Below are 15590 nucleotides of genomic sequence, written 5' to 3' on the forward strand. Positions count from 1 at the left end.
CGTCTGTGGGCGAGATGCTGTAATTTCCATTCGTGTAGTTTCCGCTGGGTGACGCGGATATTGAAACGTTGCTGATAGGAAAAAAAGATCTGATACCCGTGGGAGTTGCTGATAAAGACGTCGTGAACACAGTACGAGTCTGGTTGCCAGAGGCCGCAACGTTGAAACCTACAGACGTCGAACCTCGAGCGAAAGCAGTGGAAGAAGTGATGGCTCCAGTGAATGAAATTGATCCGCTCAATGTTAATGCATCTGTCGTGATGGCAAAGGCTGTGGTTTGCGTTGTGCCATTGGCTAGAGTCAGTGTTCTTCCTGCGGCGGCCAAGATCTGCGAACTGGTTTCGTCTGATGTCGTCGAAAATGAGATGCCTATCCCTGACTCTCCTGTTACTGAGGAGATCCCTATTGAACTTTGAGATCCTGCTAGCTGGTTGATTGAGGTAGATGAGAGAGTTTCGGTCCCGACTGAGCTAGTTGACGGGTTTCCTGCTTGGGTTATTGAGCTGGTGGATGGAGACGTAATTTGCACTGCAGAGCTTGTTGCGGCCGATAATGTCGTGCTGTTAAAGCCGACGGCCTGTCTCCTGCCGTGAGGAATGTGATTTACTGCCACACAGTCAGCTTCTCGGCCTTTTACACAATATCAAAATCACCCAACTTACCAAACTGAAGAGCTTGGACTGGGTTCGAAAATGCCGCCAGGGAAAGCAACACAAGCTTGGAGAGTTTCATATCGATGTGTCGTCTCGAATCGCAGTCCTTCCTTCTCCCACGCATCCTTGCCCCTTTGACGGTTAACTCCACTCGTAACTGCGACACACGAACTGGCACGGCGACAATGACCAAGTACTCGTGGCTCTAAAGTGGTCATGTATAGCCCATACACTCATTGTAAGGTCTGAGATGAAGCGGGATTCTCGGGCGATGAAGTTGCGAGGAAACGGCCATGAACGCCGGGCGCCGGGCGGCGATTTGGGTGTAGAAGGGGTTCATATTCTCTGCTGTCTTCGGACCGTAAGGTGGGTGCGCCGACGCGTAACCTGGCAACTTCGGGAGGAAGAACAGGGGAGCCAGCCAGTTAGTTAGTTCACCATTGCACCTTAACTTCCCGGCTTTGTGTGTGCCGCTGATGTAGTGTAGCAGTGACAGGAGCCATCTCATTTGAAATGGCCCGCCGTCAATCAAAACCGACGCGGCTGGGCCTCTAGCGTCGCGTTGGCCACCAAGAAATACCTTTCAAGGACAAGGGGCCGACGCGACAAAGTGGCACCGGAGCTTTAGCTGGTACCGGCGGCAGCACTGCCAGCCCCAAGCTCTTGCTCAAGTTGCACTACCTAAGTAAGAGAGCATATTTGCGGACTCGGTCCTCAACTACGAGCTCTGTCTAAGTAGCAAGACTTTGGCGTCATTGCTTCTCGAAGAAGAAGAAGAAGAAGAAGAAGACAAGAAGACGGTGTGCGACTGCAAGGAGGGAAAGGTTATGGGAAAATCCACCATTGCTGGTCAATGACGGCTGAAAAGCATCGTCTTGGTTCGCTTCCATTTGTTGATGTTCGAGTCAAGAAACGCGCTGTCGTGTCTCTCCTTCTAGGCTTTAGTGTCAACTGAAGGTAGTGCTGGCCATGAGCTAGAAATGTCTAAGACAATCCGGCCTCCGTCGAAGGGAGGGGCCAGCCACGCAGATTTGCTTGGTGGCGACTTGGGTCTGCGATTGTGGATTTATGACAATAGGGACGAGCAATCCATAGATAATCTAGGGAGTTGCTTCATAACTGACAATGAGTACGTACGAAGACCTGGTAGCAATACAGTGGCTATCAGTACTTGGCGGGAGGAGAAATGATCGACATTCTGTCAAAGGTACCTGAGAAGATCGCCCAGGCACAGCGAGAAACCCTCGCCCACAATGCGTTTGCGGCTAGTGCTTGAAAGGCTAGGCCTATAACACTCTGTATCCGTAAAGAGGCTGGTTGGTAGTCTCAACTAGCTTCGTACCTCGTCTGCTCGTCTTCCCTCCGAGAGACACGTCGGATAGTTGTTGACGATGACGGTGGGTTGAGACAAATTGTTGTGGCCCGCTTGAGCCGAAGTCTACCTTAGTGGGCACGGCTGCAACCACCGTGCGTCCGGGAGATGTGCGTCTAAATGTGCGGAGTGCAAAAATGTCTAGGACATGTAGACACTTTGAATTGTTTGTGCGTCTCCAAAGAGGTTCAGACTTCAGAGAGGCCCGGCCTGAATACCCATCCGCCGGGTGGGATTGACTGCCCAACGTGCTGGCAAATGTTTGTAGGACTGGCGCCGCAGGTCGGCTCTATGCTCCGTGTAATGCAGCCAAGCAGCTTCCCATTGATCGTTGACACGGCGCGCGGATGTCGACATGCATGAAAACCGTAAGGCTGATCGAAAGGTGGCGTGGAGGTAGGTAAGGTATGGCTGTACTCTTAATCTTGCTCATGATATGGAACATCGGAGCCAGAGTAGTTGAATATCATCTATCCTGCCGATTCGGACTTTGAGCATTGCTTTCGAGGTCTCAGTGTGACATATTTCATCACCTGGTGCACGAAGAACTGTAAACAGGGCCATCCCAGGTCTATCAAGACCGGCCTAGCGCATTTTCTCCGCTCGGCATTGGGAGAGAGATTGGATGATACCATCCAATTCTGCCTCTCCAAAATGACGAATAAATCGTCCGTAATCGGCCTCCATGTTTAGCGCACCGTTGCGCGTGGGGGCAATGAGCGAGCGGGCGCCAGGGCATGACAGGCTTCTCGCCATTTCCGACCTGCGTCTGACAGCTGCGGTGAAGACCGACATCAGACCATGGCGACGCTGCGGCGTGAGACGTTGTACCAGATGACGCGTTATGACTTCTCTCCAGTATATCGCATCGCACTTTTGAGCGGCACCAGCGTACGCGACAAGCCAAGGCACCTTGATGCAGTTGAAAATTGCCGAGCCATGGCACTGTGACAGGATCCCTTAGTGGTATGGTGGTGATCAATTTGACGTTGCCGATGACTGTTTGTATCAAGCACAGACTGCGAGTCAGGGATGTCGAAATTGGCTCTCTTCAGTTTGTTCTACTGAACAAAGTCTGTACTTTCGCGAGTGGCACAGAGATAGACATTCAACAGTGTAACTGGAATTCTAGCCTTCACTGATGAATCCTCATGTGTATAGATGCAAATGTGTCGTTGGTGCCGCCGGAGGTCCCAGCTCAGAGGGTCGGCAAGCGAGGAGGTGCCGGCAGACGCAGGCCCCGCGCCGACGGAGGGCGGAATAACAGGCTTGGGAATGACAAGCAGCTTTGAGTTCCAACTTCCCTTCCGCGGCACCCTCTCTCCGGTTGCCTTTTGGCTAGCGCCCCCCATGCGGCCAGGTTGTGCATGTGGTACTGTAAGTTCTGTGCCTGGCTAGGCTGATGAGGTGTATCATGTTGATGGATTTACAACATTGAAAGTGAAAACCTTGTTTTGTTGATCTCTCTTTCGCACGGCTCTTGACTGTCAGCTATAGCCTTCATTATAACTCAACTCAAATTGGCGACGAGTGAAAAGTGAGGTGAGGTCCGAAGAAGCCGATAGATTTTCTAGGTTTGAAGTTATCGACAAGAGGTGGAGCTTGACGAATGACAGATTCAACGCGCGGGCGTTTTTCCACATCCCGGCAATCGTTTTTGATGCTGGCAGTTTGAAGGAGGCGGGCCGGTCGGCAGTGGCGGTAGGTGTGGCTGCGATGCAGTCATTAAGCGCCTGAGCGGAACCTGTCCATATCACGAACATGCCTTAGACGACAGCAGGTAATAGGATAGAGGCAAACCGTAAGAGACGAGGCGACCAGGCGATGAGGATGGCGGTGGAATGAAGCGGAGCACAAAGTCGAAATGGCGATGGGATGTCAGAGAAAGCAGGTGAACCCAGAATAGAGGTGTCCCTGGCGATTGGCATATAAGCGGCGTGATAAGAGGTCGGGACCTCGTTCAGCTGTGGCGCGGATGTTTGGCAATGATTCCAATGAATGGTGCGAGCCTGCGAGGGCAATTGAGTTAAAGAAGGGCGCGCATGAAGGATCCATCAGTTGGCCCACGTCACATTGGGGTCGAGCCAACCCGTCTTTGCGGGACCATGATGTGCAGTGGTTGCTACGCCGTGTGGCCGCAACTGTGGTCGGTGGTCCGGTTCGATGTCTGTATGCCGGCTCAGTGTCGCAGGCCGAATCTCTTGGAATTCGGGGAAGAAGGTGAACTTGGAAGGGGAGAAAGATTCAGTTGCACTCGGCTACTCGTCCCCACATCAGCTGTGATTCGCGAGATGTCAATGGCGGCTTGTCCGTCGATTCACCGGTGCCGTTGAGAAAATAGCGTCTTGTTAGTCGTGGTTGATGACGGATGGTTGAATATTGAATATGCAGGAAGAAGGAGAGGAGAGAGGAAGAGACGGAGACTCCGGCCAAGTGTGGTTGACTGGTAGACTGAGCCTCTGAGGTGAAGTGGGTGGGCAATCAATGCGGCAGTGACTACGGATGCCTTAGTGCCTCAAGGTACGTACCTTAGTGATACCTAACATGTTCCTGCTCGTTGTGTGCAAGTATTGAGTGCACGGTTCAACCGATGGCTTGGGTCGCCAGCTTCCTTCCTTCTTGAGGTAGAAGAGGCGCCGTTTGGGGTTTGGGAAAGAACAAACCACAGTTGGAACTTGGAAGTCGCGGAAAGCCCGTGGGTCGTTGTTGCTAACTCCCCGGTTTCCCCTTATTTTTATGTAAGATGGCCGGATGTTCTTTCTCAAGCATCCCAACTCATGTACCTTTCGGAGCATCTTCACCTAGCTGAGTACTCCGTACTTTAAAAATTCCTTAGACTGAAGCCTACGGGGACAAGATCCGGCGGGAGAATCCAGGGACTTCCTCGCCTCGGACCTTCAGCTCCATGCTCCCAGGACCCAGGTAGATTGTCTCGTCTTCACGCCCTTGGTAACCTAACCACCGTCCTGCAAGACAGAACAAAAACATCGGCGACCTGGCACCGACAGCAGTATCGGCGAGATTCTATCGTCCACTGTGAGATGAGGCTACCTTACCTTTTTCTCCTCCAGGCTTCAGCGAAGCTTAGCAAACCTGTGTCATGAACCCGTAGCCCTCTGTTTCAAGGCTGGACAGGCGACTTGATATATGTGACTGGTCACAAACCAAAGCCTGCCATCGCGACCCTTCAACGTCTATCGAGATTGCGACCCCTTGAATCATCCGCTGCAGTTGCCTGTCTACCAATATTCCTGGCTTGTCAATCGCTCGGCCGTCCCGACTGCCGCTACTCTGGAGTCTGTGGCATCTCGAGGAGCAACAGTACGGATAGAGACAAAGGAGGTCTAGACGCTCGAAAAGCCTACTGTGGCCAAGCTAGCGGGATTGCTGGCCCTTCTTACCTCACATGGAATGCTTTACCGCTGCCAGACACGCCAGAGTAGCCTATCGAGGCACTCACGCTACACACGCACGACACGCTTCTTCATCACCGGTTGAGCGTCCCGCTATAGAAATGGCCAAAACTTTAAGAGAGTCTATCATGAAATCGGTGGGCTAGATGCATGCCTGTGCTACCAAGAGAAATGCCAGACCATCGCCAACAAACGGGAGGCGCCCGCACTGAGTCTGGCTCTTTCGGATTGAAGTGCGAGTTGTCCAAGGTCTCTCGACTCTCTCCTCGAATCGACGGATGAGGTTCCGCCGCTCTCGCCTACCGCGTCTAATCCCAATCCTCCCTGCTCGCCAGGTAAGCAGACGGAGCCTCTCTCCGTCGTCTCTAGAAACAGTCAACTAACGGATTGTACCTCTCTCCTCCCATGTCACTGGCCCATTACGCTACCGTGTCGAAAGACCCCTCCCGCCGCCCGCGACGGCAACCTCATCAGGCTCCGTCGGCCATTCCCTCGGGCCTCTGCTGATTCTTGTCGGCGCGGGAGGTCTCGATCCATCTGCGGGGCAAACACATGGTCGTCGATGAGGCGCGACGGTGGCAGCGCCATGCTGAGAAGGGAGGGCTTGTCATGGCTCTGCCGCACTCTGCACTTTTCCTGAAGCAGACAAAAGTACTGTGTGTCGATAAGAAGACAGGGATGCCTGCTTTGTACCCCGGTCCCCAGCTTTCCCAAGAACGACGGGACCACCAGACCGGTGCTGGACGGGGGCCTGGTCCTTGTCTCACCCCTCGTCGTGCCATTTGGCCTTCCGGCTTTCCCTTGCTTGTTGCGGCACAGCCCTTGACCGTAGTTGGCAGAGCGCGGGCTTGTCCTTGCTTGGATGACCATGGACGCTATCTTGCTTTGGCTGCCACCCACTCAATCCGATGGATGGCAGAAGTTAGTTTTTCCTGTTGATCATCCCGTAGAGTTCAATTGCCCGTGTCCCCCTCTTCCCCTCCCAATTTTTCTGCTCTTCACGGCTGATCACTTGTTCGACACAAATTTCCGTAGCCTTGGGATCCGTGAGGCATTAGGCTAGGCACACGGCATACGGATATACGAAAGCGATTCCCAAACACGGTTCGACGACAGCTCTGGTTCATGGAGACGCCCCTTCGTACGGCTAGCCTTCCCTCGGGACGCTCATGCACATCGCAAAGACGCCTTGGTGACTCGGCGCACCTCGAATGAACAACTCCCTGAGTTCCGTCTCAAGATCGACGACATGCTTCCAACAATCTTTGTCGCAACGGTGCTCGCTAGCATCGTTCGCGCACAAAGTCAATCCGCAGTGGCTCTCACTCCTTCAACCGACTGGTACGCTGAGATATTTTCTAAATTGGGCCCGCAACTTCATGTCTAACTGAGTCAAGGTACGGCGTCGACGGCAACTGGTCGACAGTGAAGTTTCAAGTCGGCACGCCGGGACAGTATGTCAATGTTCTTGCGAGCACGTCCTTGTCTGAATTTTGGGCAATTGGGGCCGGTGGCTGTCTTGCAAGTAAGTCTTTCAGCCGTCGTTCATCAGCGCATAGATGCCAGCTCGCGCTCTGGCCTAGACATATCAGAGCTAATATCTCATGAAGAGGAGCCTTTGTGCAACACCGCCAGAGGCAACGTATTCACCATTGCCGACTCGAAATCCTGGAATCCATTGGGCGCATGGCAGCTTGGTCTTGATTATCTCGGCTATGGAGGAAACGGCGACTATGGGCTGGACAAGCTTTCAAGCACGCTTTTGACTGGGGATGGAATGAGCATGGACAACATTGTGACCGCGTCAATCAACAGCACCGACTACTATCTTGGATATCTTGGACTCGGCATCACCAAGGGCAGTTTTGGCAATCAGGTTGCCGAATCACCCTTGACGCAAGCGGTCAAGAATTACGGATGGATCCCCAGTTACAGCTACGGCTATACTGCTGGCGCCTACTACAGTAAGTGCATGCTATACTCTTCTGCGGTAATATTCTAACTCTTGCAGTGGGCATGTCTGGCACGCCGTGCTCTGTCACTCTGGGAGGCTACGACGCGAGTCGCTTTGTCCCACATAACAACGAATTTTCCCTAGATCCAAGCGATGGTCTGCCTCACGCCCTGGTACGTGGCGTCGAAGTTACTGTGCCACAAAGCAAGGAGATGCCGAGCGGCTGGGATGCTAAGACGAGAATCTTGTCCAACATGTCCACGTCTTTCAGTGCCATGATCGACAGCTCAACCCCCTTTCTTTGGCTCCCTGACGCTATTTGCGATGAATTCGCTAGTGCATTCAACCTGACCTACAACAACACCTTCAACCTGTATACTCTCACCGATGACCAGTACGCCGACTTTAAGGCCGGCGCATCTTCCTACTCGTTCACTTTCTCCTTTTCTAGCCACGACAACAGTGACGACTTTGGCCACCCTCTCACCGTGCCGGGCGTGGTCAACATTACAATCACAGCTGCAGCCTTTGCCCAAGTTTTGCGATATCCATTTCAGAGCGAGACGATCAAATATGGCGAGCCATCAGTGCCTTACTTCCCTCTTCGAAGAGCCTCCAACTTGACCAATACGTTCATCATCGGAAGATCGTTTCTTCAAGAAGCTTACTTGATTACCAAGTACGATACAGGCGTGTTCTCTCTCCACCAGGCTCTGTTCCCGGATGCACCTTTGCAATCATTTCAGCTGAAGAGCATTTTGCAGCCCAGCAATAGCCCTTTCCCACCACCGGCCCAGGTGAATTCTCACACAGGTCTCTCGACGGCGCAGATGGGCGGCATTGCGGCAGGCGTGATCGCTGCTTGCCTGATAATGCTTGCTGGTTTCTTTTTCTACCGCCGCCGCCAGAGAAAGACGCAGGAGATGACTAGGTCGTTGGAAGATGGGAAAGATGCTGCGTCGTCAATTATGCCAGAGTCTCCAAGAAGCCCCATGGCCAAGTTCTTCACAAAAGTGCGGGGCAAAAAGAAGACTCAGCGCGTATCGACGCACGAAGTTATGGGCAGCACGGCTCAGCCTGTGGAGGTTGCGGCTGATGCCAACCATGCAGTGTACGAGTTGCCTGCACCGATAGGTCCGGTCGAGCTGGATGGAGACGACACCAAGTCGATACATGAGCACACCGAATTCGGGACGGAAGACACGCAAGACATGAGCGCCTACGAGCTTGCGAGGAGAAAAGTTGAATTCCAACTCCAAGGCCCTGTTCCGGCGTACTCCCCTCCAGAGGATCCGGCCGACTTTCCGCCTGCCGAGAAGCCGATGCAGTACACGAGCCCTGTCGCGACTTTCAGACCTGAAGAATTTGGGTTGTTGCCTGCTTCATCTACAGCATCTGCCTCTTCGCCTTCGTCTCCCACAGTATGCGAAAACTCTTCATCAACCCATGGCTCCTTGCCATCGCCAATGAGCCCCCGTGCTGGAGAATGGACGAACCGCCTATCTGATCTCCCATCACCCCTGACAGAAGGTCCGTCGTACCCATCACCAACCTTCACTGTCAGCAACCCTGGCAACACACTGCCTCAACCTGTGTCCCCCGAGAGCGAGGCGTTTACGGCAACTCGCGCCACCTTCTCACCTATGCCGCCAAACGTTGCTCTGCCTGCCCTTCCTTCACCGCCTCCATCAACCCATCAAAGAGCACCAATCGACCCATCCAATATCGTCTGCTTGGGCCCTTTGCCAGAGAACGTGTCTCTTCCAGAGCCCGAGGCGTTTCCACCTCCGTTAGCATACTCTCAAGGGACCAACCTTGCCGTACCTGAGGATCTCACTGCTCATCGCCTATCTACCGATACCTTGGGAAGCAACTGGACCGAGTTTGAGGAGGAGCTGATGGCTCAGGATAACTTGACGAGACAAGTGAGCCTACCAGATGAAGAGAGGAGTCAGCAAGCGGAATCAAACTCTTTGCGAAGCCTGCAACGCCTCGACGGTTCCGAATTCATCCATATTCCTCAGATGGCGGAGCGTCGCTACAGCTGGGAGAACTAACGACATGAAAAGCCTGCCATTCTTTCAAAAATGACTATCTTTACGAATTACCACTTATAATGCACGTCTGCAGAGGAAGCGGCCGGCACTATTTCTACTTCTTCCTATTTCTTTACTTTCTTTTCTTCTTCTTTTTTCAGCAGTCAGATTTTTTCACATTTGGAACAATCAAAATAAAGCGAAGGAGTTTAGGATAGGATGTCTACCCAGAAAGGGGGACACAGGGATATCAGCATACAAACATGCCGGCGTTTAGGTACCCATAAAATTGGGCTTGGGAAGTGCTTGGTTGATCACGCGACGAGGAAGGCCCTCTTCGAGATGAAGATGGAGAGTACGGAGTCTAGCTACGAGCAGAGCCGACCCAAGAACTTGGATTCTGTTTGCGATATGCTCAAAATGATGCGAGAAAGGAAAGGTGGCGAGGCCACCAAGGCTGCCATGTTCTAGCATCTAGACAAAGCCTCACCATCTCTACTCTCCGCTCTCAGCATCGTAGAGAAACAAATGAATAAATCAAAAATCAAATGAATGATATTCCCCCCCCCCCCTCTCTCTCCATCCGTGATTTTCCCATGGGTGTGGTTCCATGGAGGAAACACCACCAAGAGACACCAGCAACACCGATTTCGATCCCGCCCGACGCCATGAATAGCAACGACTGGTCACTTCTGGCATGCAATGTATATAGCTAGGCGCTCCAGCACGTAGCACGCAGCACTCACATTGGGTTCGGCCCAGGATTATGGAGCTAGATGGATGGATCAAGTGCACGTCGGAAGAAGGATTAATCTGCATAACGTTGTCTACTATACACGATAGCAGGTCCAAGTCTAAGTGAATTCAAGCAGGAGGGAAACTGCTTTGATAAGCGGTTAACCTCATTGTCTAATCTATTGCATCTTCTGCGTTGGGCACGTGGACTATGTAGTATCGAGACCTTCCAACGACTCTATCAAGGAGAGGTCCCCCCAATTTGACCCCTCTTAAGCGATGAGAAAACTCTCATGGCGGTGCTTCTTGCCCCTTTACCAAATCTCCTCCCACCAAGTCAACCTCGCAAAAGCAGCCTCCACGGCCGCGTCGTTCGGGTACCTCGACGAATCGCCGCGCAAACAATCCTTGACGGCCTCCTTGACGGCGCGCGACATCTTTAGGCTGCCGCCGCAGACGACGAAGATGGCGTCAGAGGCGACCATGGCGCGGATGGTTTCGGGGTGGTTGCGGATCACGTCCTGGACGTAGGCGCGCGGGGTGGACTTGTCGCGGGAAAAGGCTGGCAGGACGTCGAATTTGGGGGTGGTGGTTGTTGCGGATGCGGCGTCGGCGTCGTTGGCTGTAGCAGCAGCATCGGTCGTCGTAGTGAAAGAGGGCAGGGCAAACCTCGTCTTGAGGTCTTCCCAGACGTCGCTAAAGTGGAAATCTGCCTCTCGGCTACGGCTGCCGAAGAAGACGGCCGTATCGCCGACGCTCACGCCTGAGGCGAGGCGAGAGAAGCGTTCTTCAATGAAGAGACGGAGGGGCGCGACGCCGGTGCCAGTTGCGATGGCACAAAGGGGCCGGCGGGCGTGGACTGGCCCGTGGAGGGATGCGGAGCTGCGGTTGAGGGTTATGCGGAGAGGGGTCCCGGGCGAGGTCAGGGACTCGAGGTAGCGGGAGCAGAGGCCCTGCCGGATTTTGCGGAGGATGGTCTGGTATTTGACGAGGGCTATCAGCAGGGTGATACTCGTCCTCATTCCTGTTGTTGAAGTCGTTGGCGCCGTCCCTTGAGAGGGCGGGAGGCTGGGATGGTGCGTAATGCTGGCTATGCTAAAGTCCCGGCCGCGCATGACGGGGAACATGTCGAGGACGCGGTTCAGGGGTATCCGGACGGAGGTAAACTCCTCGAGGACCTCGAGGATGGTGCGGCGGGGCCGGGTGGTGTAATCATAGAACTCGTCCGTGTACTCGCGCATGGTGAACTCGAGGAGGCGCTCCTGATGGTATTCGTCGCTGGAGAAGTAGTACATCTCTTTGAGGAAGCTTCGGCGCGGGGTGCAGGTGATGTCGAGATTGTGCGTGAGCAAATCACGCAGGGTTGTCGGGCGGTCGTGGCTGATGTAGAGACCGCGAGGGAGATTGGTGCCCCCAGAAGAGGAGCTAAAGGACAGTGGAGAGTCTGCAATGTTGTTCCACTGCATTAGGTCTATGAGCTTTTGGACGTCTTGGGGGAAGTTCTTTGGGTAAATCGTTAGGCTGTCAAACGGATTTATTGTGGGAGGTCCATTGGCAGAAGGCGAGACGGCGAGGCGGACGAGACGGACGTCTTGGAAGTGTGTTGTAGGGGTTACTCTTTCATTGAGTTCGAGGGAGGCGGCATGGCCGTCAGGGATGGGTAAGAGAGTTGTTGGGGGGGTTTTATTTTGAGATTCGAGCCCGTCTGCCGTTGGAGAAGGTTCGGCAATAGTCATTTCATTAGTTGCATGTGTTATATCCTCGATGGCGCTTGTTGTGTTTGAGTTGGGAGAAGTTCCGTTGGTCTGATCGTTGTCTCCGATTTCTACCACATGCCCGTTTGTCTTATGTTCGCCACTGCTGCCAGAGGTTCCATTTTGTAGTGTCTCTGGGCTCGTGGCTAGCTCGACGGTGTACCTCGGGGGTAAAAGAGCGCCTTCTGGAATGGGAGAGACCCCTTCTGGCAGGGGGTACAGCTCGAGTAACCGCTTTTGCAAGTCTGCGGCCCAGGGCATGTATCTTTCGTCCGCTCTGCTCGATATTTAGTAAAGATCATCAGACCAGATACAAATTGGGGGAGCGGTTTATTGTGGTATCATTAACACGAAGCAGGATATCTACCCCCTATCGTATGTTCGATAAACGGGCGTAAGCGACAGAGGAAGGATACGGGAATGTCGACAAGTTCTGAAGAAGGCTTGGGAAGACTGATCGGCCCACCTGTCGCAGGTTGGGGCTGACGAGGCGGAACGACTCAAGCACTGTCGAGTGAAATGGTAGACCGTATCGAACGCACTGGCATTTCGATGATTGGACCCCAAGCATCCGTTCTTTCATGAGCAGCACGCTGAGGGATAAGTCCACTACAAAGCTTGTTGAATCTCTAGATGAGAAGGATACCCACAACAGGAGAAGTACACAGAGACGAGATCCCAAGAGATGAGAGTGGTCCCGCATCTTGATGTGGTGAACAGCTTTGTCACAGAACAGAATGCAAAACCACCCGAGACGAAGATGGGAAATGAGGGCGAAGTAAAAGGAAGTCGACAGAAACTTACCCATCCGAGTCTTGCTCGTCTGCTTCGCCTCGTGGATAATACTCCACGGCACCTAATTGCTCTAGCCGCTTATGCAACTTCCTGGCAGCCCAGTTAAATCTGTGGGAAATATCAGCCGTTGAATTATTACCAACAATAGCAACTGTGGTCCCCAACGAGTGCAACAAGGGGAAACAATACCAAAGGACCAAAAGACATACTTGATGTACAGGCTATCGCCAAGTCCAAAGGTCGTGAACTTGACCGCACTGAGGCAGCCTGGTGGTAGCTTCTTCCTCAAAAGGCTCTTCCAAAAGGCAATCGAGTTACGAGGCATATCTCCCTGACCCGTCGTTGATATGACGAAGATAACCATTGAGTATTGAAGCAACATGCTCTACCAGAGAGGTCAGCAATGTGTAAGGTATAGTGCCCAGAGACTCAGTCCGTGTAATGAAGTACATTGCTGGACAGATCTGCAGTGGCACATTCAGGCCTAAGAAGACTTACCAACTGAGCTCCGTTCATCTCATCAACCTTGGTCTTGAAATGCAGACGTTGGGCATTGCGTCCAATTTCTTCGGCAATGTCCTGAGCATTGCCGGTCTCCGAGCCGTAAAGGACCAGCATCGACCGGCCTGGCAGGTCAGCCACCACGGCCGGCTCGGGACCGGTGATTTCGGTGACCATGTTGTTGAACCGATTTTGAAGCGGGGTACTTGTTGCTTGCGAAAAGCTGATGGCAGATTCTATCTGGACTTGCTTGTATTGTGAACGCAATTGCAGCGTGATCCGGGTGGAACCTTTCAAAATCGTGACTCTAAGAAGTAGCGGCTCTTGGGTCTGCTAGCGCGGGGGTGCAGCTTCTCGGAAATGTTTTTCTCTGCCTTCTCAGCGGCATCGGAGCTGCAGGAGCCATTCGGACTCTCAAGGCGCAAAAATGCAAAAATGCAAAAATGCATGTGCTTTGTTTTGTAAAGTCACGTGTTATCGCACTGGGTTGATTTTGAGCTACTCACGTACAAGTAGAGATTTTGGAATTCTCAGTCAGACGTAAAAGTTGGAAAAAAGAGGGATTCTACGTCGTGATAGTCGAGTTTAGAGACAATCCTCGAAACGTCATTGAGTGCATGAAATTGTCTGGGGCACATGCTCTTGCGAGCGAGTGTAAGGCAGCCTGTCAAGGTCTGTGTATCGGTCAGCCACAAGCATGGGTAACAGCCGACCTCCCCAAGATTCAGGTACTTTTTTGCATGCGCCACAGATGCGAGAGAATCCCATCGAAGAGATGCAGAGCACCAGGACCCAGTGCCGGAACTTAGACAGTCACTAATCCCAACGAGATTAGAGCGGCGATTCGTGGGCTGAGACCCCCTAACAACTAAAGATGCGGCGGTGTGCTGCTTTGCATGCAAGGTAACGGTTGGGCGGGCTGGGACCACCTCGCACACGGGAGGTCGGCGCTGGTGTCACTCTCCAGGCAGGGCGAGTGACAGCATGCCCCGTTCTGAAGAAGCTCTTGTGGAGAAGCTTGAGGCGCTTTACTGCGAGACGACAGATGAGGCAAAGTCAGGAAGAACCTTCACGACTCAGGTCTCCGCCTCACCACGCCTCGACCTGCTGACACGACTGTTTCCGTCCTCACCAAATCCCACGCGAGCTCAGGATTCTTGCTGACGATGGCGACCAAAAAGTGACATAGCATGCGCAGGTTTGAAGACGAGGATTCATCTGTTCTGCTCGAGCGGTTGCCCTTTGCGCTATCCATACATCCCCAATACTATTCTGGGTGGGAGATTGTCTGTCGATCTGTACGCGCGACAGTCATCCCCTTGTTGATTGGTGTTGGTTGAGCATCGGATATTCGCTCGTGTTGACATCAATATCGGACATGAGAGCGCGGGATTGATAGGAGAAGCTAAGTCCAGGACAAGGGACAAAGGGAAACTTCTGCCCTCGTCCCTTCTTTGCTCTGTTGGCCACCCCCCTGCATTGCACCGTTAGGACCCATGGAGCTTTAGCGTGGGTTGCTAGGGGACCCTCACCAAAATCTTCATGCGCTCCGCGAGATCCAGTGGGCCATGGGAAATTGTATCATTCCGGATGCCAAAGCATCTCTCCGCGGTCCCATAGATACGGGAGGACGATGCTGACCAGGGACGGGAGACGGGCCCTGAATCGGCATCCGCCGGAGCCACATTGCTGAACCGGCCGGGCCAGCCGTCGCGCCACTCGCGTGTGTGCCAACTGCGAGTGTCTTGTATTGCCGTAGTTGAGGCTTGGGATTGGAGATGGGTAATTACGCTGCTGACTGTGTCCCGTCGCTTGCTCTAGTCTCAACGTCCAGTTCAGTTGATAGACTACTGCAAGGTGCAAACCGACCTAGAAAACAAACTGCATTGACATATGGTTTAGCTGAGATGAACCAGCCTGATCAGGTTCACTGAGGCAAGGTTAAGCAAAACAAAATCCATTCGGTAGACGTACGCATACAGGGCAGTTTCCCGCGATGGACCGTGGATTTAAAGCTCCGAATCATGTCTCCCACACCGTCGCACGAGGCAGTCAAGTAAGGTCGAAAAGACTGGTCGTGGTTGTTGACTGTGGTCGTTGGCAAAAAGGTTATTTGCACAGCGCTAGCTCCAAGAGAAATCAACTCATGTTCGGGCAGATAAGGGTAATTCGTACTAGACCACGAATGGTACCAACAAGCAAAGGATGAAAGAGCAAGATTCGCCGATATTGGGCTGATTGTGAGCTTTCCGACATAATGTTGCACGAGAGCATCCCATGCTGCTACTCTCACAGCGTAGATACGCATGGCGAGCAATCCCCAAAAATACACGGCCAGCAATATGCTTGAGGAGAGAGTATGCTAGGTGAGGCGGGT

General features: G+C 53.0%; 2 protein-coding genes across 2 annotated transcripts; one reads left to right on the top strand and one right to left on the bottom strand.

The window, feature by feature from the left end:
- Nucleotides 1–7221: 7221 nt before the first annotated feature.
- Nucleotides 7222–9449, top strand: N0V96_005857 (uncharacterized protein; the record flags this gene model as incomplete). The annotated part of the gene is made up of 2 exons (XM_053189523.1): nt 7222–7402; nt 7450–9449. The coding sequence occupies 2 exons, from the start codon at nt 7222–7224 to the stop codon at nt 9447–9449; spliced, it is 2181 nt and encodes a 726-aa protein (XP_053052976.1).
- Nucleotides 9450–10477: 1028 nt separating this feature from the next.
- TAH18 (NAPDH-dependent diflavin reductase) lies at nt 10478–13390 on the bottom strand (the record flags this gene model as incomplete). The annotated part of the gene is made up of 4 exons (XM_053189522.1): nt 10478–12194; nt 12722–12820; nt 12922–13097; nt 13211–13390. The coding sequence occupies 4 exons, from the start codon at nt 13388–13390 to the stop codon at nt 10478–10480; spliced, it is 2172 nt and encodes a 723-aa protein (XP_053052975.1).
- Between the last annotated feature and the right edge of the window lie 2200 nt (nt 13391–15590).

This window comes from Colletotrichum fioriniae (genome assembly GCF_027942845.1).
Source record: "Colletotrichum fioriniae strain IMI 355084 chromosome Unknown scaffold_6, whole genome shotgun sequence".
Classification (NCBI taxonomy): domain Eukaryota; kingdom Fungi; phylum Ascomycota; class Sordariomycetes; order Glomerellales; family Glomerellaceae; genus Colletotrichum; species Colletotrichum fioriniae.